This window comes from Perca flavescens, chromosome 10, assembly GCF_004354835.1.
Source record: "Perca flavescens isolate YP-PL-M2 chromosome 10, PFLA_1.0, whole genome shotgun sequence".
Taxonomy (NCBI): Eukaryota; Metazoa; Chordata; class Actinopteri; order Perciformes; family Percidae; genus Perca; species Perca flavescens.
In genome coordinates, this window is record NC_041340.1 from 32,172,316 (window position 1) to 32,199,000 (window position 26,685).

Here is a 26,685-nt window from a genome sequence, read left to right on the forward strand (position 1 = left end):
CACTCCCACTTGGTCAGTGGCTGTTCTCTCATTGCTGACAGGTGCTCAGACGCCGATTTAAATAAATAAAATAAAGTCTGCAAGCGGCCATGCCATAGGTCAAGTTTTTGTGTGAAGGTTATATGAGGAGTGGTGTGTGTCTCCTCTCTGGTCCGACTGCAGGCTGGGACTGGTGCGCGAGGCTACTGAGAGACTGACCGCCTGTGAGTGCTTTTGGATGGGGGAGGGGCTCGCGGCAACACCCGCTGCTCGTTGAGCACAGTAGCTGCAGAGTGATACGTGCTTTCGAGTCTCCAAACACCACAAAAGTCGCTAGATTAGTTTTTGACAAAAAAAATTGCCAAGAGGATGATTTGTTTGTGTGTTACAGTCCAACCACTTGCATTTCAACATGGGGGAAATTTTTTTTTTTCTCCCATCCTGTAGCGTACTCGCGCCCCCCCGGGAGAGTGTCCGCGCCCCCCCAGGGGGGCGGGCCCCACCGGTTGAGAACCACGGTCCTAGACTATTTATTTTAGATAACTTTCATTTACATGTGTTGCAGCTGTATATTTTCAAACTGGTAAAGGAAACCCTGTCTTTGCATTTTATTTTAATCACAATCTGTTTTAATAAAAGAGCTTGTGAAAAGTGGCTTTGACTTAAAACTTAACATTTAGCCCACTAATATAGTGCTATATATTGTGTATCGCCATTCAGCGTTACGGCGATGCGAGGAAAAATTTGGGTGCACCTAAATTTTGTGCTGGTGCACCTAAATAAAAAAAGTTAGGCGCACCAGTGCAACCAAGGCAAAAAGTTAGTGTGGAGCCCTGTTATGAATGGTTTCATACTATAGGCTACTTTGGGTTTTGGTTTTGGTCCCTATGAAGAATTTCTTGTAAAATGAAGGGGGGGTTTCCGACAGATCTGCCCCCACTGCTAAAAAAAATCCTAGAGGAAACACTGTTCAGTTATGCGAAATAATTTCGGCGGAGATTACGGTTAAGGGTCAATGACGTGACGCCCACTTTTTTGTGTCTATAAGGTTAAAGTCAATTTAAATACATTCAATTTAAAACAAAAACAAACAAATTACTTAAAAATGTTCTTTTTTAGAGGCCATATTTTAAAGAGTTTGGTTTTAATCAATTTTAAGAGAATAATTGGTGATTAATGGCAAAAATGTCTAAGTGGTGTAACCGTCAAAACTTTGTACCAAAATGTTTAGCTTGCTTAAAAAGGGCAAATGTCTTAATAAAAGATCCCAGAAACTAATTAGGCATTAACCTAAATTAAAGGTTATTATACATATTTAAAATATAATTAAAAATTATATTTATATTTATTTTAATAATTTAGGGAATACTGTCAGTCATGCTAGCTTCCTGAAATGTCAGGTGGTGTAACCACCATTCAAGGTGCCATTTTGTCAAAATCAGCAAGAAGACCACATGACAGGAAATGACATCAGAGGAAAGGACCCCTGATGAGCATAACTGCTGCATCACAAGGTTAGTAACTCTCTGATAAATATAAGTTAATAAGACATTTTTAGGGTAAGTCCAGATATCTTTGGTTAATATGTCAAATGGTATGACCCAAGTAAAACATTGAAAAACATTCTTTTGAATAAAAATGTGTATTTAGTCTAAAAATGATGTTTGATTTCTTCACACCAAGGCCATTTGCTGATTTATGTGTCCATAATAATGCCTGTCAAATTTGATTTTACATTGAAATGTCAAATGGTGTAACCGGTTACACCATTTGACTCCTACTACAAGCCTCTCAATGTTTGGCCAATCTTTTCAAATATAACTAGTTAAGTTACTGGTTCAAGTTGATATATGAGGTTAATTACTATTTAGACATATTTTCATGTGTTTATTGTTTGTATTTTTTAAAAGTTTAGTTAATTTATCCACAACTTTATCAAGCTAGCTTTTTTTAGCTAGGCTAGGCTATATCATTATAGTGTAAAGCCTTAGTGTTTAAAAAAAAGTTTTAGCTTAGCCAACAAATTTGAACATCAACAACTTCTCAGTCCCTCCCGCCTTTCTGCTAAAGCCCGAAACAGTCTCCTAAGCCCCTCCCCCGACAACGGAGCGTGTGTGAATAGGGGGGAAGGGGAGGAAACCTATCTGCAGCTCATGTGCGGGGGAGGGGAGGACACTATGAAATGTTTGTGTCTGAGCAGTGATTGACACACAGTTAGACACCGCCCCTGGTCTTGATTGGTGGATCTGAACAGGGAGCTGTGGATTTTTGCAAATCGCACTGGCACATCCATCGGTCTCCTGTAGAGGAGTGCTAGCTAGCGCTAGCTAGCACTCTCTACCTCTAGCTAGTAGCACGACATAATGATTACAGCTCCTTGGTTGTTTAAATACATCCATTGTTTATTTTGATAAGCATTACTAATTAATACATGCTAACGTGAAGTGTTATTATGAACATTGTCGCAAACAACAAACTCTCTCTTCTTCTACTAATAGATGCCTCTTACAAGTAAAGTAAAAGTGGCTCGCCACAGAGCGCGGGTTAATGCGGATCCTGCTGCAAGGGCAAATTATCTTGCTAAAAGAAGGCAAAGGTAAACTACACCCCCCCACCCCACACACACTAGTGCTAGGCTCTGGACATAAGACTAACCGTTGTATTGCTCTTCTTTACTCTTAGCTATCAAAGGACAAAGAGACAGGGAAAGATCACAAACATCCCAGTCGCAGATCTGCCCAGGGAAAAACAAGTGCAGATGAGGGAAAAGTGGAAGTAGTATCAGAGGCAGTACAGAGAGAAGAAAAGGGTGCTTACTGAAGTTTTGAACCTTACTCCTCCCTCACTGAATTCAACAGCAGATTACCAGTTTAATGGCCCTCCAGAGCACATAGTGAATGTTGGTGATCATGACTATGTGCAGCAAAGTTTAGAGGGACCACAGGCATCCTCAACTCCTGTGAGGGCAGTGCAGAAAATTACCAGCAAACATAGAGCAGTGCTGAAGGAAAGGGAAAAGCTGAGGTTTGAGCTCATCAAAATAAGAAAGGAACTTAAGAGTGAAAGAATGAAGGCAAAAAAGCTAAAAGGGAAAGTTGATAGGCTCAAAGCGAAGAAAGGAAAGGAAGTAAGTGTGAGAAACAAGAAGAGAGACAAAAAGAAAATTGCAGAGGAGAAAAAGGAGAGGGTTGTCCGCTTTCTCTGTAGAGATGAAAGTAGCCGCATGCTGTCAGGTAAGAAAGACACCGTTACAAAAAATAAAATAAAACACCAAAGGAGAGTACTTATTTCACTTACTTCATTCTCTGAAAGACCTACACTCCAACTACAATACAACCGCCCTGAAACACCATGCAGTCTCCTATCGACAGTTCCTCAGATACTGCCCTTTTTACGTTACTCAAGCGAAAGAGTCCGACCGAAACACCTGTAGCTGCTTTGACCATGACAACTTTAAAATGATTGTTGACAGGCTCTGTCAGAAAGGTATCCTGTTGACTAACAGCATTTCGGAGCTCCTGGAAGCCATTGTTTGTGACCCGACCAACCAGAAGTGTATGTACCGCTTATGTACTAAGTGTTGCTACAATGAGGTGGAGTTTGAGGGCCCACTGGATAATAGCATCATCACATGGGAGCAGTGGGAGAGGATTGTTGTTACAGTGGAGGAGAAAACATTTGCAAACTATCACAAGATTGAAAAGAGTGGCAGGACGGCAGACCTTCTCAGTCTCCTGAACAAGAAGCTAGACGCCTTCACACGCCATCAGTTTAACTGGCTGCACCAGACCCGGTCCCTAAGAGAATTAAAACATTCTCTGCTTAAAGATGAACTGTGTGTTCATATTGATTTCTCGGAAAATTATGGTTGCAAACTAAATAGCGATATCCAGCCGTTTCACTTTGGTGGCAGCCGGAAACAGGCCACCATCCACACCAGTGTGGTATACACAGGTAATGCCACTCACACCTATGCCACCATCTCTGGCTGTCTTCGCCATGACGAACGTGCTGTGTGGGCACATTTAGAACCTGTTGTGAGAGATGCCATGACAAAATGTGAAACGCCGCCTTCCTCCCTCCACATTATAAGTGATGGGCCTGTAACACAGTACAGGAACCGAAAGAACTTTTACCTCTTGAGTACTGTACCTTTTCTCTTGGGTTTCAAGAGTGTGACTTGGAACTTCAGTGAGAAAGCACACGGAAAAGGCACACCTGATGGAGTTGGGGCAACTGTGAAGCGTCTTGCCGATACAGCAGTGCAGAGAGGAAAAGATTTGCAGACCCCTGAGGATGTTTATGACTTCCTGACCAAACAGAAGTCTACCGTAAACTTCTACTGGATATCTGAGGAGGATGTTGAAAAGTTTGATGAAAAAGTGCCAGAGCTTGTGCCAGCTGTAAAGGGCACCATGAAGCTGCATCAAGTCATCTCCACAGAGCCAGCCACAATTCGGTACAGAGACATCTCATGCTTCTGTTCGAGACCAGCAGCCATTTGCAAATGTTATAATCCATTGACAGTAGACTTCAGAAATGTGTCAGAAGTCAAAGAACCACCCAGCCTGAATCAGAAAGGAAAATTCGTTGTTGTGAGTTATGAGGGTAAGCCTTTTGTGGGGCAGATCGTTCAGGTTGTGGGCAATGAGATAGAGGTGAGCTGCATGAAACAGCTGAGTGCAAAGAATATTTTCACCTGGCCTCACCCACCCGACTTCCTCTTCTACTTTGAATCTGATGTGCTCTTCATGATCTCTGAGCCAGAGCCTGTCAACTCCCGTCATTCCAAACTCACAACAGAAGACTGGAAAAAATTCCAGACTCAAAGCCAGGATGTGTAATCCTTGTGAACCTTTCTCAGAGAGATGGATTGAAATGTTCCAAAACCTTAGAAGTAGTAATTAGAATGTAGTAATAAAAAAAATCTCTCTCTCTCATGCACAATGTATACACAATTTGAATATAGAGGTAATTTTTTTCTCTCTACTAGATACTGTTGTCTTAAATTTGATTGTAGACATAGTTGTTATTAATGTAATATATTGAATAAAATGTATGAGTTGTTCTTACAAATTTTTCCTTCAGAAGTGCCATTTTTTGGATTCTAAGCAGAAATTGTACTGAAATCAGAGGCCAATCCGTTTCTTCATTGTTGTATGTACAATTTGAATATAGTGCTAATTTTTCTCTCTGCTAGATATTGTTGTCTTAAATTTGATTGTAGACATGGTTGTTATTAATGTAATATATTGAATAAAATGTATGAATTGTTCTTACAAATTTTTCCTTCAGAAGTGCCATTTTTTGGATTCTAAGCAGAAATTATACTGAAATCAGAGGTCAATCTGGTTCTTCATTGTTAAGAGTATTGTTTATGTGTGTTTGGAAAAAATATCTATTAAAGTGTTTTCAGTTATTAAAATACCTAAATCATTTTACTCCATGACTTTTCATTCAATTCTATGTGTCAATTGCTTGTCGTTCTCTGTACAGATAGTATGGTCAGTTGGTGTAACCGATAAATGTCAATTGGTGTAACCAATGTTTCTCATAAAATTCTGATATTGCGCAAAAAAGTTACTATGAATATGATTTTAGCACTCTACTTCACTGTAAAAATGAAATTTAAAATGATTTTAAACCAACTGACCCAAGAATAGAGAGAAAACATTAATGTCTATGGCATACTGACTTGCTCAGTACAACAAAAACCCATATTATTTAAGTTTAGAAATGAAATATTTTAAATATACTTTGAGATGGTAGATCAAAATAAATAACTTATTTTCATCAGTACACTTGCATAACTGCTAGGAGGGTGAATTATTTAATACTTGTCATGCTTTTATGGTTACACCATTTGACAATTTAATGGGACTGTGTTTCTTTAATTGGTTAAAAATTGTAGAAATGTCATATAAAATACTATGACACCAACAGAAATGCAAACTATACATTTAAACAAACATCTAACATGTTCTTTTAACAAGTTTAAAGCATATTTTTGATTTGGACATCATACCAACCCTTATTTGTCACTGTATGGAGCTAAATCAGGGCCAAATGTTTTGTTCATTTGAAAAAAATATATATAGTTGAAAAAATAAAGCTTGAAATTGAAAATTTAAGTTTTGGTCAAAACTTGGAAAAAATAAAACCATGTATTCAAACTTAAAATAAGTGTACCAATTTTTCTTTCAGTTTGAATAAAATATAGATTAAATTCTGGAATTATTTTGAATAAATTATAAATTTTCATTTTTCACTTTAATATTTGTTTTCAGTTCCACATTTCATGTTTTCAGATTCAAAACTTATTTTTTTTTACGCCTTCAAATCTTTTTTTTTTCGGTTTCAAATCTTTTTTTTTTTCGTTTTCAGATCTGTTTTTCACTTTCAGATAATTTTTTTTTCGGTTTCAGACTTTTGGCCCTGATTTTTGCGTGGGGGCGTGGCTTCAACTCAGAGGGGCGTGGTATTATGAGTGACAGCCTAACAACGAAGGCAGAAGACTCCTCTGTCATGTTGACTTCAGGAAATGGTGTTACTGTGAGAACTATGACTGAATGCTTTCTATCCACTATATACATGTGATGTTTACTTAATAAACTGATGCAAGTGACAAAGTTCCATTTAAAAATTGTATTGGACAACACATGGTACCAATTACACTATAAGAGCAATAAACTGATTGTGCAGTTCGGCAGGAACAATGACTTCTCCCACTTCCATGTATGACATTGAATGTAGCACCACAGTATTCACTCGGCAGTCAGCATAGCGTCCGCTCCGCTAAGGCAACCTGCTGGCGCAGCCCACAGGTAAGACATGTGAAAGATATTAGCCTTTTTGAATAGATACTTTGGGACATTATCCCCGCAGTGGCATTTTTTTTTTTATTAACACATAAAGGGAAAATAGGTGGACAGCTGGAAATGAAGCATCGCTAGCACAAAAGTTAGCATTAACTAACGTTAGCTTCACACTAGCTGGTGTTTTTACACCAATTTTAGTGTCCAGCTCAAGTTTTTGACTTTAACGTGTAGTGGTCTTTGTTAACCTCTGTTTGTCAGAATGACCATAACTCGACAGTGGCTGCCTGCAGCCGTACAGCCTTATAAAACATATAATATAAAAATGTAAATGGTCTACATATAATGTAAAACATTATAGATAACTAACATTGCTAGTGTTACCTTTTCATGGTTCGTTTAAACAACATAACTTGTCCTGGTCCGCTTTGTTAATCAATCAATCAATCAAAGCTTTTATTACGGACACACACGGTCCAGAAAACAGACAGTAAGACATACAAATACAAAAAGACAAGTTAGTGTATTCTGATACTTAAGTTAGGCTGTGGTAGAAGCCTTCAAAGTTTGCCCACTTGGCATATTTTGTAAGGCATAACTGTCATGCTGTTACATGTAACGTTATAGTGTAAAACGTAATTTATCAGGTCAGAGCATTAATGTAAAGTCATATTTGTCTACTCTATAAAAGGAGACCTTCTTCACTGCAGCCAGTGTCAAGTTATGGTCATTCTGACAAACCGAGGTTAACAAAGACCAATACACGTTAAAGTAAAAAAAAACTTGAGCTGGACACTGAAATTAGTGTAAAAACACCAGCTAGTGTGAAGCTAACGTTAGTTAATGCTAACTTTAGTGCTAGCGATGCTTGATTGCCAGCTTTGTCCAGCTGTCCACCTATTTTCCTTTTATGTGTTAATCACAAAAAAAATGCCACTGAGGGGATAACGTCGCAAAGTATCTATTCAAAAATGCTAATATCTTTCACATGTCCTACCTGTGGGCTGGTGCCAGTGAATACTGTGGTGCTATAAGTCATACATGGAAGTGGGAGAAGTCATTGTTCCTGCTGAACTGCACAATCTGGCACAGTTTATTGCTCTTATAATGTAATTGGTACCATTTGTTGTCCAAAACATTTTTTAAATGGAACTTTGTCACTGGCATCAGTTTAAGTAAAAATCACATGTATATAGTGGATAGAAAGCATTCAGTCATAGTTCTCACAGTAACACCATTCCCTGAAGTCAACATGAAAGAGGAGTCTTCTGCCTTCTTTGATAGGCTGTCACTCATAATGCCACGCCCCTCTGAGTTGAAGCCACGCCCCCACGCCAAATCAGGGCCAAAAGTCTCAAACCGAAAAAAAAAATATCTGAAAGTGAAAAACAGATCTGAAACCGAAAAAAAAAAAAAAGATTTGAAGTAAAAAAAGATTTGAAGCCGTAAAAAATAACTTTTGAATCTGAAAACATGAAATGTGGAACTGAAAACAAATATAAAAGTGAAAAATGAAAATTTATAATTTATTCAAAATAATTCCAGAATTGAATCTATATTTTATTCAAACTGAAAGAAAAATTGGTACACTTATTTTTAGTTCAAATACATGGTTTTATTTTTTCCAAGTTTTGACCAAAACTTAAATTTTCAATTTCAAGCTTTATTTTTTCAACTATATATATTTTTTTTGAATGAACAAAACATTTGGCCCCGATTTAGCTCCATATCACTGACCCTTAAGTAAGTAATGAAACGAATAGTTAAGAAAATAACTAATATTAGCCGCTGTCGCTGCCATGTTGTTTGTGTATCTCCATGGCAAACGCGCGGAGGGAGGGCTGGGCCCATTCGGAACTACAGGAGCCCAGATGGGACCGTCGGCGAATGTTAAGGAGAAAAAAAACAACACTCGATTGGGGGGCCCCTGGTGGCCAGGGGGCCCCAAGCAGCCGCTTAGTTCGCTTATGCTTCGGGCCGGCTTTGCCACTAAGCCCCGCCCTCTTTGCACTCTTCATAGAGCCCTTAGCTCAGGCAATAAGGGAGGACCCAGAGATTAAAGAGATTCCAATTGGAGATAATGAATACAAGATAAGTCTGTTTGCAGACGATACTGTATATTGCTCACTTTGATGGACTTACAGAGAAGTGCACCTAAATTGATGTCCCTTTTGAGATTCTTTGGCTCCTATTCGGGGTATAAATTGAATACACATAAGACCTAGATACTCTCATATAATTTCACACCGAATACTGACTTGAAAGGCAGATTTTATTTGAAATGGGACACCCCTGCTATTAAATATCTGGGAGTCTGGATCCCAAAAGACATCTCCAAAATATATAAGACGAATTATGATCCAGTTATTAAGACAATCAGAACAGATCTAGATAGATGGACCGTATTGGCCCTAGACATGTCTAATAGAAATGAAACAATAAAAATGGATGTCCTTCCCCGGCTTCTGTACTTATTCCAGTCACTCCCTGTAGAGGTCTTTTTTTAGGGAATGGAATAGAATGATATCAAGAGGCCCAGAATTAAATATAAGATCTTGCAGTTACCCAAAGAAGAGGGTGGACTTTCCCTACCATGTGTAGAGGACTATTATATTGCTGCCCAGCTAAGACCCCTAGTTTGATGGTGTAATCCAAACTACTCCGCCAAATGGAAAGATTTGGAACTAATGCAATCTGAAACACCAGCACAGTCTTTATTAGGTAACTGCCAACACCATGATCCTCACCTGGACAAAATAAATTGCTGGACCAGGGTTGCCCTTAAGGTGTAGTTTAACAAATGTAAAAAAACTCTATCTCAAGAAACATGCCAAAATATTGAAACGGGTGGCATATGACTCAGAGTTTTTACCATCAGGTCTAGATAAGCGATTCAGGCAGTACAATGGTATTACAGCCTACTGCACTACAGCTGATAAGGACGGCCTACAGTCTTTTACCCACATCTCTAAATCATACAGACTGGGAGGAGAGGATAGGTTCAGATATTTCCAAGTCAGAGACTACTTCAACAAGGAAATCCAACAAAAGGACAATAGGGATATCAATCTGATCAGTATATTTACCGATGCATACAAGGCTAAAGACACTAAACACTTAATGTCACAAATTTATAAAAGACTACAAAATTCCGGTCCAAAGAACCAATCTACTCTCCAGGTTAAGCAGAAATGGGAGTGGGGAGTCTGGCCTGGAGATATCTGAGGATGACTGGAGAACTGTTTGGGCGAGCAAAGCTAGGACCACCTACTCCAGAGCATGGCGAGAATTTGTTGGAAGAACATAATAAGATTTTTTGTGACCCCTAAACTGAAATTTAAACAGCAGAGTTCCCAGGGACAGGATACATGCTGAAGACAATGTGGACAGACAAAGGCAGATCACTTTCATATATTATGGTCCTGCCCCCTTATTCAACCATATTGGCAAGAACTTGCTGGAGAACTTCGGTCAATTTTTCTTTTACTACACTGTATTTGGGTAAAATCCCAGTTGGACTTATGGCCCACGACAAGTACCTTTATAAAGTGCTCTTGGCTGCAAGCAAGAAGGCCATTACAAGAAAATGGCTGCAGACAAATCTGCCATCAAGGACTGACTGGATCACCATTGTTAACGAAATACAATGCATGGAAAAACTGACCTTCACCCTAAGACTACGGGCTGAACAGTATACAAAGTACTGTGAAAGGTGGACTTCATATTATTCAAAGTGTAGCTCATTGTCTGTGTGAATGATTACTCCATTTTGCACTAATCTATGGCCTGTGTCAAACTTGCCAACCTGTCTGTTCACTTTTATTCTCTGTTTTTTTTTTTTTTTTCATGTTTGTTTATGTGTTATTGTTGTTAAAAAGAACTGAAAAATTAAATAAAGTTTGAAAATAAAACAACAGGAAAAGACAACACTTATGCTATATTACGATATCCAAAATCTAAGACGATATCTAGTCTCATATCACAATATCGATATAATATTGATATATTGCCCAGCTCTAATACATCGAATTATTTTTGCGTTAGAACACCATTTAATAAAGAAAACATTGCTCCGACATAGGAAAATTAAGACCTTTTGAAAAATGTTCATTACCTAACAATATTTCAGTTAATTTAAGCCTTTTTAAGGCCTTCAATTTTGATTTTCAAATGTAAGACTTTTTAAGACCCCGTGGAAACCCTGTCACAGAGATTAGTTTTGTTAGAGCATTCAGGAACGTTAGCTGACTTTAGCTTATCTGTGTTGCCAGGTCTCACAAGAGTTTGGTCCTGAGACAGAAACAGGGCTCAAACAAAGTCATTTTTTTCCTGGTGTGTGTGTCTGAAAAATGTCATTTTAGGGTCAGAATGTTCAAGAGATATATCTTGTGAAAAAATGGCTCCAATATTTACTTTGGTGACTACGGGGAGAAAGAATCGACACAAAGACAGGAAACTACTCAGAGTTGGGGCGTCTTGATTCTAAACCGTCTCTGAAGTATGTTTTCATTTGCTCATACACATGTCATACACATTAATAATATTAATAACTAAAGGAACTACAATAATACAAATACAAAGCGCTATTTATTCTAACTTCCCCTTTTTTATTTCCCTGTGCAATGTTTTACTTGAATATGTCTGAGGTTTTAGAGTAGTCCAATGAACAGACTATGAGATCAGTGATAATGTCATATTTCTTCTGTGTTACACACTATATAGCCTACTGTCTCAAAATCAATCTCAAATCAGGTTTGTTCATGAATAATTATCTGCAAATTATTATTATTATTGCATAAACCACATAATGTCATTGTGAACAACAAAACAAAAACAATCAACAAAACGAAAATATAAATTAATTTATTTATTTTGGAAGATTGTTTGTAGCTCCATTTTTATTTTATTTTTATTTTTACACTTTAAAAAACCTTTTTCGTCAATGATCCAACTATCTACCACTGCCATGTGGTTCAAGATAAGAGAGCTCACCGCTCCTCCATCTTTTTAAACATTTAAACGTAGATAAGGTAAGCCTGTTAAATAAGTTAGTTATTAGAACACAGCAGTTGCTAGTAAGGAATGTTTTGCCAGTTTCGGTAAAAAAAGCCCTTGGTTTACTGTCGACCCCTCGTGATAGTCCCGCACAGCATCTAACGTTAACTGTTAACTAACTCTACAAACTAACGTTATTAACGTTATAATTAACGTTACTCATAATGCGCAATTCGCAATGTAACGCTAGATTAACCTGCTTGTAGCCTCCGCAATAAAATACTGCAATTCTGTCATGTGGATATGACAGAACATCACGCGTAGGGACTGGGCCAAGGAGGGGTATAACGTTACCCGTTATGTTGTTGTTTTTTTTCTGCTTCAGCGGAAGCACTTCAGAATAACATTAACGTTACCCATAATGTACATTTCGCTATACCGGTACTGATAAACCTGCTGCTTGGCAACTCCGCAATAAAATACTACTCTTCTGTCATGTTTAGCTATATATACTTTTTTTAAATAATATGGCCCATTCATATGAAAGAACGTCACGCATCCGGACTGGGCTGTTAACTCGAATAACCAAGCCAGACCACCCTAAACCGGGGCAAAAGGATAACGTTTTGATAGCAGCAACAACAACGCAGCGTAAGTAAAGTTAGCTAACCTTAAGTTAGATAATGTTCCTTACTCGTGCCATACAGTGCCACGAAAAGGTAACGTTACCCGTTCTGCTGTTATTTTTTATTTTTTTTTGCTTCAGCTGACCAAACGGAACGTTAACCATGGACAACACACGCCGTTTTGCACGAAAGTATATCCTTTAAACTACAATTTATTCTACAGCATGTGTTAACGTATTTACTTACCCTTCCATGGATTCCACAGCTTCGCCATGACGAATCCTTTCGGTAAAATTAATAAATCACCTTATCCCGTTAGCTCTTCATCCTAGCGTCACTTAGCAGCCTTTCAGCCAGCGAGCCAATCAGCGGGCAGAATACTTCCCATCATTTCCGGTTTTTTCACATCAAGAGCAGAGCCATAGAGATATAATGGTGCGTTCTATGGCAAGCCTTTTTAACATTTAACAGCTTGACTGGATATGTGTTGCAGATATCTGTAATTCAGTTTTACCTAGTCAAAAAGAACATTTCAGATATCCGCAACTACATTCTTCCTATCCATAATTGTCATTTCAGATATCCACAAAGACATTCTTCCTAGGACAAATGACGTCACTTTTGACATTCATTTGAATGGGGTTTATCCTTACAGATATCTACAATTCAGATATCCACTATGTGAATTACGGATATCTGCAACTGAATTGTAGATATCTGTAATTAGGGCCGGAGCGCCGACAGCGGCGAAGGCCCTATTGAAACTGAAGGAATTATTAGGGCCCGAGCGACGACAGCGGCGAAGGCCCTATTGAAACTGAAGGATATTTTTTTTTCTTTCTTTCTTTCTTTCTTTCTTTCTTTCTTTCTTTCTTTCTTTCTTTCTTTCTATTATTTTCCCGTCAAATGAATTGGCTTTTTGAGGGGCTTAACATATTCAAAAACTCACCAAATTTGGCGGCCGCATCAAGTCTGGTGAAAATGTACGTATTTTAAGGGTTTCGGGAATAGGCGCACAAAAATGCTCGCTAGCCCCCCTAGAAAGTTACGAAAATTGAGCCCCTGCAGTGCGTTTAACGTAGACTCACGAAACTTGGTACACATATGTAACATGTCAAGATGTACAAAAAACTTCATTAGAGCCATACCCTAAACTCAACAGGAAGTCCGCCATTTTGATTTCAAAGTTCGAAATTAGTGTGATTTTGGCCATTTCCACATGTCGTACTTTAACGAACTCCTCCTAGAGATTTCATCCGATCAACTTCAAACTCGGTCTGTGCCATCTTAAGAAGTTGTTAAAAGAAAAACTTTTCGTCATAGGGCGTGGCCGTGGCGGGGCGGCCATTTTGTGCGTTCCGCCGCCGAAACAGGAAGTGGGTGTAACTCGAGTGTACGTTGTCCGATTACCTCAAAACTTTTCAAGATTCATAAGAGTCCAACCCTGAGGACAAATGAAGGCCGATATTTACTTAAAGACATAGCGCCTTCTAGTGGCAACAGGAAGTAGGCCTAAAAGTCAAGGTGCTATACTTTAACGAACTCCTCCTAAAGATTTCATCCGATGGACTTCAAACTTGGTCTGTACCATCCCAACACCTTAGCGATGAAAAGTTATTAAAAGAAAAACTTTTCGTCAGGCGGTGTGGGCGTGGCGTGGTGGCCATTTTGAGTGTTTAGCGATGAACAAAGAAGTTGTTGATCACTGATAATGTCATATTTCTTCTGTGTTACACACTATATAGCCTACTGTCTCAAAATCAATCTCAAATCAGGTTTGTTCATTATATAATTATCTGCAAATTATTATTATTATTGCATAAACCACATATTGTCATTGTGAACAACAAAACAAAAACAATCAACAAAACGAAAATCTAAATTAATTAATTAATTTATTTATTTTGGAAGATTGTTTGTAGCTCCATTTTTATTTTATTTTTACACTTTAAAAAACCTTTTTCGTCAATGATCCAACTATCTACCACTGCCATGTGGTTCAAGATAAGAGAGCTCACGGCTCCTCCATCTTTTTAAACATTTAAACGTAGATAAGGTAAGCCTGTTAAATAAGTTAGTTATTAGAACACAGCAGTTGCTAGTAAGGAATGTTTTGCCAGTTTCGGTAAAAAAAGCCCTTGGTTTACTGTCGACCCCTCGTGACAGTCCCGCACAGCATCTAACGTTAACTGTTAACTAACTCTACAAACTAACGTTATTAACGTTATAATTAACGTTACTCATAATGCGCAATTCGCAATGTAACGCTAGATTAACCTGCTTGTAGCCTCCGCAATAAAATACTGCAATTCTGTCATGTGGATATGACAGAACATCACGCGTAGGGACTTGGCCAAGGAGGGGTATAACGTTAACCGTTATGTTGGTTTTTTTTTTCTGCTTCAGCGGAAGCACTTCAGAATAACGTTAACGTTACCCATAACCCTTGCCCATTGCCCATCGCTAAGGTGTTGGGATGGTACAGACCAAGTTTGAAGTCCATCGGATGAAATCTCTAGGAGGAGTTCGTTAAAGTATAGCACCTTGACTTTTAGGCCTACTTCCTGTTGCCACTAGAAGGCGCTATGACTTTAAGTAAATATTGGCCTTCATTTGTCCTCAGGGTTGGACTCTTATGAATCTTGAAAAGTTTCGAGGTAATCGGACAACGTACACTCGAGTTACACCCACTTCCTGTTTCGGCGGCGGAACGCACAAATCTGTAACTTTCATTCTGCCTAGTCAAAATGTAATTACAGATATCTTGAATTTGAGTTTTGACTAGGCAAAATTACGTTGCAGATATCTGTATGCAAATTAAGCCCGCATCCCACTTTAGGCGGAGCACCTGTTAACTTGTAATTAGCACTGATTAGCACCATGTCGGAGCAGCCAGAGGCCGAAGGAGTTTTTAATCATCTTTTTAATGCTGCAGCCCGTGCAAGACAGGAGCTGGCAGCGAGAAATAATTATTCAACGTTACTTTCCACAACAAGACGACTATTTCGCCGGCAAGTTCATCGAGTTCGGGGTAAGTTTTCTTTTTTAACATCAGAATTGCTAATGTGCTTGCAGAAGTTCGGGGTAGCTGTTTAATAATATGCTAACTTAAAGCAAAACCGTTGCCAAAATGCATTCTAGGGTCTTTGTGAATGTACTCGAGTCAAATGTCTGTTTAAAATTATACTTAACTACGACAAAAACTGCACTTTTTAAGATTGACGGTTGTTTAGTTTCAGGGTCAACGCTAGGGGCACTACTAGCACCAAAATCGCTATTTTTAAAATACTAGCTAGCTAGATGGCTAGCTAAGACCACTCGACACAACATGACACTTTGCTTGTATATTATAAGGGTCCCTACTAAGGGTGTGACGAGATCTCGTTTTACGAGATCTCGCGAGATTAAAACGTGACGAGACTTCTCGTCGAGGTGAAAAGTTGTCTCGTGAGGCGATGTGATGTCATCGTGATGGAGCGTGAAATTACTATTGAAGATCCCCCTGCCACTTTTAAATCATTTGTGTGCAAACATTTTGGTTTTCCTGTGGAAATAATAAACGGCGAAAGAGTGACAGACAAGACGAACACAATATGTAAATATTGTAAGAAAAAAATGCTGTATACCGCGGCTAACACAAGCACTATGCAAAAACACTTACAGCACCACCACAGCTCTCTACCAACTACAGCACCCGCGACGAAAACATTAAAAGGCCAAACAACTCTAAAAGCCTTTGCATCTCTGCCACCGGTAAGTGCAAGAGCCACGGCAATAACGAGGGACATAGGCGTTTTCATTGCAGCTGATATGAGGCCATTTTCTGTGGTGGAAAATGTCGGATTTCGGCAACTCCTAAATATCCTTTGCTGTTTCCACTTGCCAAAGCATACCTTTCCATCCCTGCTACCTCAGTTCCAAGTGAGTGTGTTTTTTCTACTGCAGGAGACATAGTTACTGCCCAAAGGTCTCAACTGCTGCCAGAAATAGTCGACATGCTTATATTCTTGAAAAATAACATGACCATATCTTAGGCTGTTCTGTGTAGTTTATCTTATAGAAAAAAATTGTTTCTGTTTGCACTTGTAGTTTTGAGAGAGCAGTACTTTGGTTATTGATACACTTACTGTTTGCATTTAAACAGTTTCTGTTGTTTACACATTTATTTTATTTATACTGTTTGTTTTTTTTATGTTCGATTTGTGGAAAGGAGTTAGATTTCACAGGGCAGAAGCCAGTTGGTAGATTTTATACAAAACATTTTGCAGTGTTTGCATGTCCTTTACTGCATATGATTCATTAAAATAGTAAAAAAAAAGTTAAATAACATTCATCATTAATAGTTGATATCAAAAGGCACCTAAATTGTTTTGCATTTTGTGATTTTTCAGTTGAATAAAAAAACTATTTTCCATTCATATATTTCATCATTGAGGATTTCTTTAAAAAAAAATTTAAAATCTCGTCTCGTCTCGTTCTCGTGAACCCAATCTCGTGATGTGTCTCGTCTCGTGGAGTAAGCGTCTCGTCACACCCCTAGTCCCTACACATGAACTGTAGCATTGAGAACATTGTTCGTGTGCGAAGAGTTTGCTTAAAAGACGTTTTTGTTAGCGGAGGACTCAGCTAGCTACCTCATGTTGTCTTCCGGTTACTGCCATATGTAGCTAGCTATCTAGCGAAGTTCCAGTGTTAAAAACGTTATTTTAAGTAAACTCCTTGTACACGAACAATGCTCTGGTTCAAGTGCAGCTTTTGTTGTCAACACCCTTTTTAAACGAATGTTTGACTCGTGTACATTCACAAAAAGACCCTAGGTTGTATTTTGGCCATGGTTTTTGGTTTCCTAGCTTGTTTTGCTGGGTTTACTTATCTTGCTTCCTTACTGTAAAGTTATTTGTAGCATAATGTACTGGCCTGATGTACCAGCCTCCATAAATATGTACGCTTAACGCTCAAAAATCATTTTAGCCAAGAATGACTGCTGACAGTTATGTATTTGTGTTTACAGGAGGATCTGGTGGCCGCAGGGAAAACCCTATTTGGCAAGCAAAACTTTTCCTCCTTCCAGGGCTACATAATGGTTTTCTGCCTTCCACAAAAGAACTTGAGGAACTGGCTAAACTTGGATTAGGTAAATGTGAGATTGAAGCACATAATAATTGAGTGTTATTTACTTTTACACCTTATCTAACCTTCTTGCAAAGGAAGCTATGGAATGAGCTGCTTTGAATTTTGTTGGCTTGACCCTGTCTGGTCCCATTTGTTATACTGTCTCTATATTGGGAAACATTTGACTATGTTAAAATACATTTAGCATTTGTTTTAAAGAAATATTATAGAGCAGTTTACTCTTTGATGCATTTTCATAAATTCCCATGTAGCCATTTTAATAGTTAACACCTATGCAACACTTTCTCATGCCAAGGCATCACTTTGAAAGTGTCCAGGAATACCTGCCAATGAAACCTTTTGCATCAACTATCTGAAGTTAGTCAATGGTGGTTATGGTTAATGTGTGAGGATTTGGGTGGTGCATTCAGAGGCTAAACTACACCATATAACGTATGTTTATGTTCTTTCACATATTATGCTCAAATGTGTGATGGCCTTGTGAGTGAGAGTGTAGGGTTTGTTTAGTTTTAAAGCTGTAAACTTATTAGAAACACAAATTATTTTAGACTACTGTGGTAGTCATACAGGTCTACTTTTGGGGTTTGGCAACACTACGATTATGTCTGGATGCCTTGATTTGTGAAATTTATTGTCTTTGAAACTGTTTACTTGAACATTGTAGGAGTCAGGGCAAGATCTCTCAGGACTGCTAGGAGTCCTGAAAGATCTTGTATATAGCAACTAATGAATGTTACTTTGCCACTAGGAACAGATTATACTGATGTTTACATTTCCATTTTTAGGAAAACCTGTGCATGAGTCAACAGAGGCTGGACGCACAAACTCAAAGATTGGGTTAAACTGGAGTTTATCTGAATTGAACAACTTTGTTTGCCAAAGCTACCCTGGCGTCAGTTTAAATTTGGTAGGCTTTGAATTGGCAAGGACAGGCAAAGGACGCAAGATCCAGAAATTACAAGTTAGTTCTGTGAAGGAATTAAAAGCAGTTGTTGGCAAAAGCAGACTTTACATCGTGCCATGAGCCACTGTCTTGCAGGTATGGAATTATATACCCAGGGATTTATCATCTCATGCGAGCCTGTTAAGATCGAGCTAACAGAGGAATCAGTCTCATACAGCGTCAACACGCCACGCAGAGTTCCGTTTCCGCACCTTCCAAAAGTGGAAAAGGAACTAAAGCATATGCTGAGCCTTGACATACCCGACAGACTGGTGTGCCCCAATGGTGCCTGCTCCAAAACACAACAAGGACGAGGTCAGAGTGTGTGTGGATTTGAAACGCTTGAACAAGGGAGTGAAGCGCGAACGTTACATTTTGCCCACACTGGACAATATAACACCTAAGCTGGCAGGAGCCAAGGTTTTCTCCACTCTGGATGCCTCTAGTGGGTTCTGGCAAATTCCATTGGACCCCAGCTGCCAAATATTGACAACCTTCATTACCCCAATGGGCCGTTTTTGCTTCAAACGTCTGCCATTTGGCATTACATCAGCGCCTGAGATCTTCCAGCGGCTGATGACCGACCTGCTCAAAGGCCTAGAAGGGACCATCGTTGTGATGGATGATATCCTGGTTTATGGATCTACAAAAGAGGAGCATGACCGCCATCTCGACATGGTGTTGCGGACGGTTAAGGCATCCGGTCTCAAGCTCAACAAGGCCAAGTGTCACTTTGGAAAGACTGAACTGCGGTTCTTTGGACACATCATTAGCGCGGAGGGGGTGAAGCCTGATGAGAGCAAAGTGGAGGCTATCGCTCAGATGTCCAGTCCCTCCAACGTGGAGCAGCTGCGGCAGGTGCTTGGACTGGTTAACTATGTTGGAAAATTCCTGCCGGGCCTGTCTACAGTGTTGCATCCGCTCACTAACCTGCTCAAGAAAGAGACTGCGTGGGTTTGGGGTGAGCCTCAGGAGCAAGCATTTAAAAAAGCGAAAGCAATGCTCATGGTTGCACCAGCCCTTTGTTATTACGACGCCAACAAACCAACAGTGGTCAGCGCCGATGCCAGCAGTTATGGCCTTGGTGCTGCCCTGTTACAGGACCACGATGGAGAGTTGCGGCCTGTTGCCTTTTGCTCACGCACACTCACGGATGCGGAGAAGAGATATTCACAGATTGAAAAAGAGTGTCTGGCATCGGTCAGGGCTTGTGAACGTTTCGCCCGCTACATCCAAGGTATGGGCCGGGTTCGCTTACAAACTGACCACAAGCCACTGGTGCCATTGATTAACTCGTACGATCTGGACAAAATGCCACTACGATGTCAGAGACTGCTTATGCGCCTCATGCGCTTCAACGTTACTGCCGAACATGTTCCCGGTAAGCAGCTAGTAGTCGCAGATACGCTCTCCAGACATCCACCGAAAGACAGTTGCGTGCCTGAAACAGAAATGCAAGTAAAAGCAAATGTGAACACTATGGTGGCTAGCAAACCAATAAAGTCACCTAAGCTTGAGGATATTCGCAGGGTCACACAAAGTGATGCTGAACTTCAAAAAGTAATCACATTCATCAGAAAAGGGTGGCCTCGCAAAATGGCGGAGGGCTCACCACTGCGTGGGTACTATGCAGCCAGAAGCCACTTATCAGAGTCGGACAGTCTGGTCCTATACCACGACCGCATAGTAGTTCCAGCAGTACTCAGAGCTGGAGTCCTAGACCAACTGCACATAGGTCACCAGGGTCTCACCAAGTGTCGGGAGCGAGCCAAGTTGACAGTTTGGTGGCCAAGCATCGGAGCACAGATCACAAGCAAAGTGAAATCATGTGACTTTTGCAGAGAACACAAACCTACACAAAGACGGGAACCACTGGTGACCACTCCCCTGCCCAGTGGCCCATGGCAAAGGATTGCTGTTGACCTGTTCGAGCTAAAGGGTAAGACCTTTCTTGTCGCTGTCGATTACTTCTCTAAGGACATTGAGATTGCTTCCCTACCCGCCATTACCAGCAAGCAGGTTATCGACAAGCTCAAGCACATTTTTGTGAGATGGGGCATCCCGCTGGAACTGATCAGCGACAACGGGACACAGTTCACATCAGCAGAGTTCCGTGATTTCAAACAGAGGTATGGTTTCACTCACATTACCTCCAGCCCACATTACCCCCAGTCGAATGGAGCTGCGGAAAGGGCTGTTCAGACTGCTAAGTACATCCTCAAACAGCCGGACCCCTGCTTGGCCCTTATGGGTTATCGCTCTACACCAATCGCAGCAACAGGTGAAAGTCCAGCACTGCTCATGACTGGTAGACAGATCCGTACTACTGTTCCGGTCCTGAAAAAGACGTTGCTGCCACGTCCGTTCAACTGGAACCAAGTCTACACGAAGGACGCAACAGCAAAGGGTTCATACAGGTTCTACCATGACCGCAGGCATTCGGCACGCGCGCTCCCTGAACTTCACCCTGGTCAGGCTGTTAGAGTGAAGCTCGATGGGGAGAGCGGTTGGACGACACCTGCCAGGGTCATCAGTAAGTCTAAGGAGCCGAGATCCTACCTCGTGGAGATGGACAATGGGAACGTCACCCGTCGGAACAGGGGTCATCTCCAGACTGTTCCGGGGACCGAATCTCCGGAGGAACAGCAATGTGCTCAGCCTCAGCCGGACATCGGTTCCCCGCTGAAAGATGTGGCTGCGCCGCCGGAATCACTAGTGAGCCAGCTACCAGCAGGCCCTTCCCCAGGGTCTCCCCTTCCACCATCCACTCCTGTGAAAAGGACTTCCAGGGGTCGTGAGATAAGGGTGCCTCTTAGGTTACTAGACAGAGATGTTCAAAAGGGCAGAATAACCCCTTTCAGGACTGAGGGTAGTCTACCCCTGTGAGGTCCTGCACCGTTTGGAGATTGTTTGCCAAGACCCAATAACAAAAGAAAAAAGACAGATGTTATTTGATAGCAAAGTTTTGCATTTATCTTTGTTATATTGTTTAACACAATTTAAGGTTTAATTGATGTTGCAAAATGCAGATGTTCGAGATCTTGTTATTGCTAACTTCCAAAAGGGGGAGATGTTTTGAGATTTTTTTTTTCTTCTTTATATTAAAGAATAAAAACTCAATACACTTGGATTAATACATTTTTCATTTTTATTAAACAATGAGTGACACAAGGACAAGTACAGAAAAAATGAATACGGTGGGGAAAGGAGACAATTTAAAAAAAAAAGCAATACAACTAAGATTCACCGCTGGCACCACTGGTTATAAAACCCTTCAGCAAATGCAGATTCTACTGCCTAACATCTGCACGCTGCAAAGGAGGATACAGCATGTAAAGCTGGAGCCAGGAGTTTTGGGGGTTAGTGTTTGAGATGCTGAGTGTTTAATAAAACAAATCCTCTCCACATATATCAGGCTGAGGTTTGTGGGACAAAAAACAAGTGGGAACAAGTATGAATAAGAGCAACAAAGTAGAGCCAGGAATATGGGGAATAGTATAAGTGATTAATTAACAAAAAGTATCCTCCACATATATCAGGCTGAGGTTAAGGATTCAATCATAGTGCATCAGGGTAAACAGCCGTGATAAGGGGTACCTTGGCAGCAAGAGTCAGACTAAGAAGGCAATTTCAACACAGCAGACTTCCTCACATAAGGTTATAACATCTAGTCCACTGCCAAACACCTTACTGGTTGCCATGGATGTATTTGGCCTCTCCATCCCCGGCACACCGTCCGCAGCCCGCAGTCTCCTCTTATTTCAGCAGCCACCACCAGCAGTCGTCGCCAGCACCAGTAGGGCTGCTGGAATATGGAAAGAAATATGATCATACTTATTTCGGTCAATATTGAAATCACGATAATTTAACACGATTACTTGTTGACTTCTGGAAAGATGTTGCAATTATTGAACTTAAAAAAACAGTGGAAAACGTTAAATAAATCAACAGTAAAAAAAAAAAAAACACAACTGTGAAATTTGCCTTAATACTTTTTCATATTTAAAATTATGTCATTGTCATATGTCACTTACTGATATTTTGTGTGTGGAATAACTTGTATTCATACATGAAATCCAACAGCCCTTTCAAGGGTATAATTAAACAAACGCAACCTTATTTCTAGACAGGGACGTCACTAGGATTGAAAGACAGGGGGGGCTATGCAAAACTTTACCTTGTAAAATCTTACTTACAAAGGTTATTCTAATGTTAGCTTTTAGATACTTCAAAGCTGCATGGGGGGGAACGTACTTAGGCCAGACCTGCTGAGTCTGATATTTTTGTTGCAATGAAGTTGCGAGAGACTGAAAATTGCAAAAAAAAAAGATTTTTTTGTGTATACTATACTTTAAAAATAAAAACCAGGGTGAGTGGTTGAATTTGCATCGCAAATTCCTGGAGGGACTGATATGTATGTATGTTCATGTAGAGCCTAGCCTACAAAATCTACATACTGTATAACAATGTAGAAAGTTAAGTTGGTCAGAATATAGCATATATAATAAATATCATAAAATAATTTAATTTAGGCTATGCCTTTGTACCTAGACCTGCCAACAAATGCCTGTTTAGGAAGAAAACAAAACGCCTCACATTTTCTTAGCCCTGTAGACCAGTGGTTCTCAAACTTTTAGACATCAAGGACCCCTAAACTGAAATGCCGACTAGACCACAAACCCCCATTTGATTAGATTTTGTCCAGGGGTCCCCATTTTATAGGATTTTTGCTTTTAGATGTTTTATTACAGAAAGTCTATGAATGAATCTATGAAACGTGTTAATTATGGATGGAATTGTAGTGAAAATAAGTTATTTCACTTTTTGCTGGAGACCTCCTCAATGACCCCTGGGGGTCCCTGGGCCACACTTTGAGAACCATTGCTGCAGACCACTAACATAACTTATGCTGCAGACCACTAACATAACTTACCTCAATCAAGCCAATTCCCTCAGAATCAGCTGCCCTGCCAAACTCCTCTCTCTCTCTCTCTCTCTCTCTCTCTCTCTCTCTCTCTCTCTCTCTCTCTCTCTCTCTCTCAATATCGTCCAGTATCCACCAGCTCAATAAATTGAAGGATATAACAGTATAATAGCATTAACAGTGACACTATAACATTTAGTTTTCAGTGACAACATTCTGTGGGGACTGTTAATACTATAGAGATAGCATGCTATATTAATGGCAAATAATAGAGAACTTCGGATAACTAACTAGGTTAGGTATTTCTTGTATTTCACTCTAGCTAGACTAACTTACAATTTCACTCTGTAGCCTATCACTCACTCTGTGTGCAGTAGCAAGTTCAGACAAAAAAAAAAAAGACACCAATGAGACGTGACGGGACGGTGTAGCCTATCATCTTCCAGCCCAGTCACATCCGTCGACTCTTTGTACTTCTGTTTAAATTTCGAATTTCCGTTTTTTTTGTAACTGGATATATTATTTGTTGTTTCGAAATATGAATTTGGATAACCTTAGCGATAGTAAGAGGCTTGCTACAGTTGCATTTCGAGTGATAAATCGGCGAAAACAACGTTTTATTTCTCGGATTTCCTGCTTTGTTTTAATGCGGCCAGGCGCTCTCTCTCTTCAGTCCCTCTCTACCTCGCTCGTCCACATACCGTTACGTGCACGCGGGCTCGTCGAGCCTCCGTCTCGGCCTTTTCCACCAGCTGACACTTAGTGAAATATAAATAAAACAGACAGACTGCAGTGCACGACGACACAAACAGATGAATGGTGAAGGAAGATTGATTCAAAGTAGTGAGTGATACAAAAAAGTTTTTACAAAGTGAAAAAAAAAAAAAAAAAAAAAAAAAATATATATATATATATATATTATTGTGGAAATGCTGTTCTACAGCATTCCAACTATTGTTATTCGGTTTTCTCTTTCACTCCCTCTCTCCCTTACTTCTTCTGTCCTCCCTCCAGGGTCATTTGTGATTTCATCCATGTATATAGCCCGTTTCTTTTCAGGCAATATATCCACCTCTCAGCTCTTTAGGGTCATGCTTGTTTGTTCTACGCAATGGATATGGCTGATAATAATACAAAGTCTTTAAACTTTCAGCCTTTTTAGTCAATTTTAGTCAAAGTTGCTGTCTTTCTTTTCCTCTCCTCCCTCTCTCTCTCCTTCTCTCTTTATTCTCTTTCTCTCCTCTTCTTGTCTCTTCTCTCCTGCTCTCCTTTCTTCTCTCTTTCTCTCCTCTCTTTCCTCTCTTTCTTCTTGTTCAGACCCATTCTTTTCACCTAATAGCCTACTGTATATTTCAGGTCATCTCAGCTAGATTGATGCTTTTTCATTCTATGCAGTGTATATATCTGATAATAATGAAAATATTTCTTCTTTCAGCCTTTTCAACTTTCATCTTTAACAGTATTACAGTATTAATTTGTTTCATATTTCTGCATATGTGAGTCATTATCAGTTAGAAAATCTACTCAGACCTCACAATGTTCTACATATTTTGTCATTATTCAACCTTTAATGCAAACAGTTCAGTTTAGCATAAACTGTTAACTTTTTAATGAAATTCATACTTATTAAAACGATTTCCGCTTTTTCAACTATTTTCACTACTTCAACTTCTTCTTACGGATTTAAGCTATTCAACCAGTTTAGCTTTAGCATTTCAGCTATTCAGCATTCCCACGCATTTTCTAGTTTTTCTTATTATTTGGGGGGGCTTAGGAACATTTTTGGGTAGTTTCAGCCCCCCTAAAACAGGCCTAACGACGTCCCTGTTTCTAGACCCAGTACTCAGCTGACTAAGCTAACACCGTCAGGTTCAGTAGATAAAACCTAAATAAAACCCGTCCTTAATCAACCTTAATGATCCTAGTAATCCAACATCAATAACTAACTAAATCAAAGGTGTCAGAGATTCACTACTGAACTTCGTAATTGTTGGTGTAACGATAACTTCACAGCTGGCGAAGTCAAGCTAACAAACGAGCTAACAAACTAGCAGGCAATCGGTCGGCTACCAAGATAAAAAATCTCCCAAAACTGGCAACAGAAAAGCTGACAAATGTTTATTACTCATAAAAATCTCCTCTATAACATCTAACAAGTCCTAAGAGATCCAAGTGGTGGAAAGTATTAAAAGATTCTGAAATCCACAATTTCCCATTGCCGCACATTGTTAAGAGGAGACACTGCAGATGAATATGGGGAAAAATATGTTAACTAACAGATATCACCATGAAACTTCCCCAGTTTATGAAATATTATTTAAATTTTTTTTCAGTACATGCAGTCAGAGGTACAGAAAATTAATGATAATCTAACTAGTAAGGAGATTATGTTTTATTTATTTTAATCAGGTTTGTTTAAAGTGTGACTGAATGATGTTAGTTCGTTTGCGCAACCATGTATTTGCTAAAACAATGAAAATATTTGAAAAACAGTTATGAACAAGCAATGATACAATCCTTTAAAGCTGTTAAAGTGTAGCAGAATTCAGTCACATGTGACAGATTTTCTTTAATGTGTCTTGGAGCTGCTGCAGACAGTGCTGTCAGAAATTTCCTCTAAGTCTCTCTCATTTGGTGGAACCACCCAAAATGGTCTCTGACGGCAGAAGAAAGCATACGAAATGTGTTGGTGCTCAGATACATATTTCTTGTGGAGGTTGAGCAAGGAATCAGACAGTAGCCTCCTCTGTCTCTTAATCTTCTTGAGAGTTAGTGTGTTCTTCCTCCCTGTAGTCAGTCTGCTGATGTCGTCCCTGAGAAAAAATTGTCTGACAAATTTTTGAGTCTCCTTCCGTATGCCAGTTTTTTGAACTTGCTCTGTTTTTCTGATGATTCGAGAATGACAACCGATGAGCTTCTTGCAGTATGTCTTGCATTTATATTTTTTTGATCACCTTCTCTGATACCAGCTGTGCAAGACTTTGTTTTGACTTTGTGTCTCTAAAACTTTTGTATTTGTGTTTTCAGCGCTCCCAAAACAGCAAAGTGATATTTCAGGGATTTTCTGACACTGGTGTTGACTCGCTGACCTTGAAGAACTTTTTGTGTTTTAACTTCTGGGCTGTCGAGATTTGCATGCTGCAGTCGTGCGTTACGTTTCTTCCCCTTTTCATATCTTCGTTTCCAACCAATGATCTTGTCTTTCAGTTTCTCTATTTCCCTTACACCAAACCCAGTGTAAACATCAGGATATTCGGCATAATACTGGTA

The 26,685-nt window shown here is 39.7% G+C and overlaps 1 protein-coding gene across 2 annotated transcripts in view; it reads right to left on the bottom strand.

Annotated features, from left to right (window-relative positions):
• The window catches only part of st3gal5 (ST3 beta-galactoside alpha-2,3-sialyltransferase 5), a 66,992-nt gene extending 54,204 nt beyond the window's left edge, over positions 1-12,788 (bottom strand). Inside the window, exon 1 of one of the 2 annotated variants that reach the window (XM_028589118.1) lies at positions 12,662-12,788. Coding sequence is in view for 1 of the 2 variants with exons in the window: in XM_028589117.1 (XP_028444918.1) it covers positions 12,662-12,669 (8 nt within the window). In the remaining variant the exon portion in view is untranslated. The remainder of the gene's footprint in view (positions 1-12,661) is intronic. The other variant, XM_028589117.1, reaches the window with a different exon arrangement.
• Positions 12,789-26,685: the final 13,897 nt, after the last annotated feature.